At 35.6% G+C, this 6670-nt stretch overlaps 1 protein-coding gene across 1 annotated transcript in view; it reads left to right on the forward strand.

The window, feature by feature from the left end:
- The window catches only part of SGCZ (sarcoglycan zeta), a 319472-nt gene that overhangs the window by 304115 nt on the left and 8687 nt on the right, over positions 1-6670 (forward strand). The window contains exon 5 of the mRNA XM_017877508.1: positions 4286-4358. Within this exon, the coding sequence (XP_017732997.1) occupies positions 4286-4358 (73 nt within the window). The remainder of the gene's footprint in view (positions 1-4285; positions 4359-6670) is intronic.

Genomic DNA, 6670 nt, shown 5'->3' on the forward strand with positions numbered 1-6670 from the left:
TCAAAAAAAAAAAAAAAAAAAAAAAAACTCAGAAAATTCATGATCATAGTTGATCTCATTGGAAAAATAAAGGCCAGCAAAAGTTCTCATTTGGCAAATATCAAGTCAAATAACTTAAAATATAATTTCCTGCCTGATTTTCTTTTCTCAATGTGAGGTATTCTTGCCTTTCTTGGTTGGTTGTTTGCCTTCTCTCTGGTGCTTATCCTTGGGTTTCCTTTTCTTGTGCTACCTCTTCTTCTGGGACCAATGACTCCTGTAAAAATTATATCTATGCCAATGGGTGAATAATGAGTAGCATAGGATATAACATTTATAGTATAGATAGCATTTAGAATATAGATAGCCACATCAGATGAGGTGCTTATATTTAATTTTAATAATTTGTTTTTGAGGGTGTAGTATTTTATGTTAGGCATTTGTAAAGGGTAGTATCCTATCTTATGACTTAAACTCTTTAAATACAAAGTAGGACCATAATCCATATCTGCCTTTTTTCCTTTCCAGCAAAACAGAATATGCTATCCTCATTCTTTCCTGCAGAAGCCAGAAATTATCATATGAATGGCTTCTACTACTTTTGGACCCTGAATTTTCTTACCTCCTTTTTTTCTGACAATTGCAATAGCCAACAGTATAGGTTTTCCCTGTGTCTTGTAACATTGTAGTCAGTTTAAATTATCTGAAACATCCTTTATAGGATTATATAATCAAGCACTATTGAACATTATACCCTTTTGAACAGCCCCTTACAATAGCAATGAAAAACAAACATTTATTCAATAAGTTTACATATGCATATTAATATGTATCTGTTATGTTCCTTTTGTCCTTTTTATGTCTATCCTTCTTTTTTTGTTTCTATGGTTTCTAGAACCTGTGATGAGAATTCATGACAGTCTTTCTTTTCTCGAAGTGAGTGTAAATCAGCTCTGTCCTTGTGTATCAGACAAATGTTGATAAATTGTTAGGGTTTCCAGGTCAAGTATATCATGCCTTACTAATTTTGAATTTACTTAATTACTCATGACATGCTTTCAGTATAAGTATATCCCCTGTAAATATCCTTTACTTACACTAAAAAATGATTTGATGTGTATCTGAAATTCCAATTAACTCAGTGTCATATATTGTTATATTGCCAAATCTTGCAACCCTATTAATAATCCATTCTGCCCAGGCCAGAAGGCAGTGGTGCAGTCTCAGCTCACTGCAACCTATGCCTCCCAGGTTCAATCTATTCTCCTGTCTCAGCCTCCCAAGCTTCTGGGACTACTGTGCACCACCATGCCCAGCTAATTTTTGTATTTTTAGTAGAGAGGGGATTTCGCCATGTTGGCCAGGGTGATCTGGAACTCCTGGCCTCAGGTGATTTGTTAGCTTCATCCTCCTAAAGTGTTGGGATTACAGGCATGAGCCACTGTGCATGTTCTGATTTTTAATTTTTATGCTGTTAGAGTTCATACCTGGTTCAGGTGGCTTTTATCATCCCTTACTGATTTCCTTTAAGATTATCTGTGTAGGCCGGGCTCAGTGGCTCAAGCCTGTAATCCCAGCACTTTGGGAGGCGGAGACGGGTGGATCACGAGGTCAGGAGATCGACACCATCCTGGCTAACATGGTGAAACCCCGTCTCTACTAAAAAATACAAAAAACGAGCCAGGCGAGGTGGCGGGCGCCTGTAGTCCCAGCTTCTCAGGAGGCTGAGGCAGGAGAATGGCGTAAACCCGGGAGGTGGAGCTTGTAGTGAGCTGAGATCCGGCCACTGCACTCCAGCCTGGGGCAACAGAGCAAGACTCCGTCTCAAAAAAAAAAAAAAAAAAAAAAAAATTATCTGTGTTGCTTATTAATTTTGTACCTTTGGCTCATTCAGGACAAAAACAGGGAGAGTGACTATCTCATTTTCTAAAGGCCTGCATTTTGTCAATTACTTATATTATTTAGTTTACAATTTCACCCTTTAAGTGGCATGATTACATATTTGTTCCCTCAAGAATCCTTTAAAAATGATTATTTTTATATTGGAAATGAGAATCGAGACCTCTGTCAGTTTTTATTTCTCATTGAAAATTTAAACTTTTGATGACATTCTATTTTTATTTTCACTGATATGGTTTGTGCTTAGTTACTAAGTATGTCATTATGTATTTGAAAGTAAATATTACTGATGTCTAATTATATTTCTGTCACCTTATCTGGCAAATTTTCATAACCAGGCAAGAGTGGAAATTAATTTTTACACTTTGCACATGGATAACTATCTTTTCTTGGATGCATATCTTATTACAAAATGCCAGAGTCTCTCTTTGAGATATACAAATGTATATCTTGTAATATTCTTTCAAATGCTATCTCCACCATGATCACAAAATTACTGTTACCTCCAACTACTGTTTTACTTTTAAAGACCCATCTTAAGGAACGTTCCACTTGGAGAAATAAAATAAATATCTTCCAAAATATCAACAGAATAAACTCCTTAAAGAAGTAATTTTTCAAAATTCATGAGGAAAAGTTTTAAAAACAAGGACCATATGTCCTACAGAGTCTCAGGAGAGACAGAGAGAGACAAGAGAGAACACTATTAAACCCATTAAGTGTTCAACAAATTCCAATAGCTTTTAGCTTATAAACAGAAATCTGTAATCTTAGGGATTTACTGCAGCAGAACCTGGTAAGTTTGCCCTCAGAACCAGAATATAGATGAAATCATACAGTCTTTGAAAAAAAACTCTTCCTCTTCTATTCATGATCAAGGTCTGTATTGTTATATTATGCAAAGGAGTCATCTGATGGTTCTAATACATTTCCATATATAGCAATTTATTTGTAAGGAATTGGAATTTTAGCTTTAATTTCCTAGTGGCAATTTCATCATTGCCTCTTGAATTAATATGCTTTACATGATTTTTTCTCATTAGACAAAAGCAGATTTGTTTTGTATGCTTCAAATATATATTTTTATGTTACATTGTATAATTTAGCTAGTGTTGAAGCCACTGATGGAACAGATATGAGTGTTGTTCCAACTAAGAAGTCTGAAGAAGATTAGATCAAAAAACAAAATCATAAAGTTTATTTTGAGGGTGATAATCAGACATTTATGCAAAATTACAGAAAAGATTTTCTCAGTGTCATTTTATTTGGAGCATTTTTTTTTTCCACTTGATTTTGGTAATTGAAGAATCCTTCCATTTTACTTAAATTATGAAAAAGCTATGGGAATCTGGAAAAAAAAAACAAAACTAGATTCAGTAAATGAAAGCTGAGATAGAGTATCATTCGACCTCCTGAGAAAAGTGTTAAGAGTATATGACCTCTTTGGAAAACTATGATGCCATATGAAACCAACTATAACAACATGATTTAAAGCAGTTCATGGTTTTAGATAAAGCCCTCACCCCAGAGAGGTCAAAGTAACATGACATGTTCTCTGTCATTTGGTGGTTACTGTAATAAAAGGTGGGAGCTCTGTGTGTAAGAACTGCTAAACATTTATGAGGGTATGTCTGTAAAAACCAATAGTAGGCTACACTGGAGCCCACCTCCACATTTTTATTCATGACCTGCTATTATTTATAGAAACACAGAATTAAGTATTGTGACGTATCCCTCCCTCAATTTCCCTTAACTGGAAAATAAGGCAGGGGACAGAGATGAGCTTTTGTTCTTTTATGAGAGAGTGGGAATTCTTGACTTTTATACATAATTTAATTTTAAAATCAGTTAATATGTAATGACATTTACATTTACCTTGATTGACTCTTCCCTGCCTGGTGATATTCTTCCAACTCTTCTCATTCATATCCTGTGATACGGTTTGGCTCTGTGTCCCCTCTCAAATCTCATCGAGAATTGTACTCCTATAATGCCCACGTGTTGTGGGAGGGACCCGGTGGATGATAATTGAATCATGGGGGCGGTTTCCCCCATAATGTTCTCGTGGTAGTCAGTAAGTCTCATAAGATCTGATGGTTTTATCAGGGGTTTCTGCTTTTGCATCTTCCTCATTTTTCTCTTGCCACCGCCATATATCAAGTGCCTGTTACCTCCCGCAATGATTCTGAGGCCTCCCCAGCCATGTGGAACTGCAAGTCCAATTAAACCTCTTTTTCTCCTCAGTCTTGGGTATGTCTTTATCAGCAGTGTGAAAACGGACTAATACATGATATATACCTATTTTAAGTTTTCTCTCTTTGGGAAGAATATTTGATGCAGAAAAATAGAGATGAAAGTCACTGTGTGGACTTGCTTATACTGACTGCTATATTCATGCTACCCCCAGGCACTGAAGGAGCCGTATTTGGGCACTCTGTGGAGACGCCGCACATCAGAGCAGAGCCATCCCAAGATCTCAGGTAAATGCTTCCTCTTACACATGTGGCATGAATTCCATCACTGTTGATCAGCTTTAATATAGGAAGAACTAAAATAGACAGCTAGACAATGTTTCCCCCAATATACTTCAAATAAATACAAAAATGAATATATTAGATAGGAAGAATGTAGAAAACAAAAGGCAAAGGCAGTTATCGAGTAAGTGAGAGGAACTAATAAAAATAGTGATGCTGAGGTCGGGTGTGGTGGCTCACATCTGTAATCCTAGCACTTTGGGAGGCCAAGGTAGGAGGATCACTTGAGATCAGAAGTTCAAGACCTGGAAACATAGTGAGACCCTGTCTCTATGAAAAATAAAAAATTAGTTGAGCATGGTTGTGCACATGTGTAGTCCAAGTTAGTCAGGAGGCTGAGACGAGAGGATTGCTTGAGCCCAGGAGGTCGAGGCTGCAGTGAGCTCTGATCATACCGCTGTAGTCCAGCCAGACCCCATCTGTAAAAATGAAACCAAACACAATAAAAACAACAACAACAAAAGGAATGCTGGAAAATCCAACATATATAATGAAATATATGACATACGTAGGAATAAAGACAGGGCAAATAGGGAGCTGAGACAACTATAAATGACCACAGAGTATTACATAGAGGGGAATATGGAAGCAAATGGAAGCTAATCAGCAAAAGGCAGAACTTAATTGGACTATGATGGGATTCCTCAGTCTAATATTTCCAATGGAATAAACTACTTCCTGACAGTGTAATGGTTCTAGGAGGCAGTTATATGTAAAAGCTCTCACCACCCAGAAAATTCCAACATTATAGGGAATTCTTCCCAGGATAATTATTACCACCATTGATTAAATTCAAAATATTAAAATCTACATCCCTCATACAAAACTGCTCAGTGGATGTTCTTAATTCAATACATAAGATTTGGTGATTAATTACGGTTTAATAATAATTAAGTTATGATAGGTAAATTACATTCTGAAATGTACTTATTATTGTATAGGAAAAGGAAATATGCAAATACTGCTGATAAAAACTAATCACATATTAAAAGTCACTTATAAAGTTGGATCACAGTATCAACCTGAGAGACACAGTTGCTGTCTTGGGAAGCAAAATAAAATATTAAGTTAAAACCCTTTTATTCATAAGGATTGGTGTTTAGCCCTTCACATTGGATGAGTGTATACGTACTCAGATGGAAACAAAAAATAAAGTTGAAAATCTTTAAGGCAACAAAACCATACTTTACAACACTAAATTTTTTAGTCCTTTAGAGTCCTATGATAAAATTTCCTAAAGAACTCAGTTTCTCACTACCACAGTAACACAGATTCAAACAAGCTAGGGAATAATATTATTAAAAAAGTGGCCTTCTTCAAGGACTAAGACTTATTTTAGAAGAGCAATGTAATAATTACCTACTCTAGATAGAAACGCTAGGGATTTAGGAGTGCTGAGGAGTGTGTGTAAACAGCATCTCATAGGGTGCTACAGTCTGCATTTATGGCTTTTTTTTTTCAGGGAGGAATTCAACAACTTTTGTGAAAATATTTATTGTATCTTTCTTCTCCTAACAAACTATAAATTCCATTAGCACAGGATACACATGTCCCTTGTTCATCCTTAATGCTGGAGCAGCCAGCATTGTTATCTTACACATCCTAGTTGCAATAAGTATTTGTTAATGTGACTTACTGAAACTTAGCAAAGATGAAAAATGGGGATATTAACTAAATGAGTGGGATATAAGGAAAGTGGCTGCAGTCATTACTGTATTACAAAGGCACAAGTTGGCTGCAGTCATTATTGTATTACAAAGGCACATGTGAAGGGCATTGATTCCAATTTTTTTCATCTGTGTTTTAATACAGACAGCTGTTTACTAATTTATTCAAGAAACTTAAAAAAATTACTACATTTATGGAAGTATTTTTTAATTATTTACATTTATTCTTAAAGAAGAAATATTTTTTATTTCTAACATTTTAGTAACTATGGAGAGTCTATTGTTAAAAGAGGAATAAGAACCAACTGGTATTTTAATTATCTTGCTGACATATTTCACAACTCATAAGTGAAAATGTGAATGATATTATATCTAGTGTACAGTGTTTCTGGTTTTCATTTTCTTTTTTTTTTTTTTTTTTTATTATACTTTAAGTTCTAGGGTACATGGGCATAACGTGCAGGTTTGTTACATATGTATACTTATGCCATGTTGGTGTGCTGCACCCATCAACTCGTCAGCACCCATCAATTCATTATTTATATCATGTATAACTCCCCAATGCAATCCCTCCCTCCTCCCCCCTCCCCA

This window comes from Rhinopithecus bieti, unplaced genomic scaffold, assembly GCF_001698545.2.
Source record: "Rhinopithecus bieti isolate Rb0 unplaced genomic scaffold, ASM169854v2 scaffold_10584, whole genome shotgun sequence".
Lineage (NCBI taxonomy): Eukaryota > Metazoa > Chordata > Mammalia > Primates > Cercopithecidae > Rhinopithecus > Rhinopithecus bieti.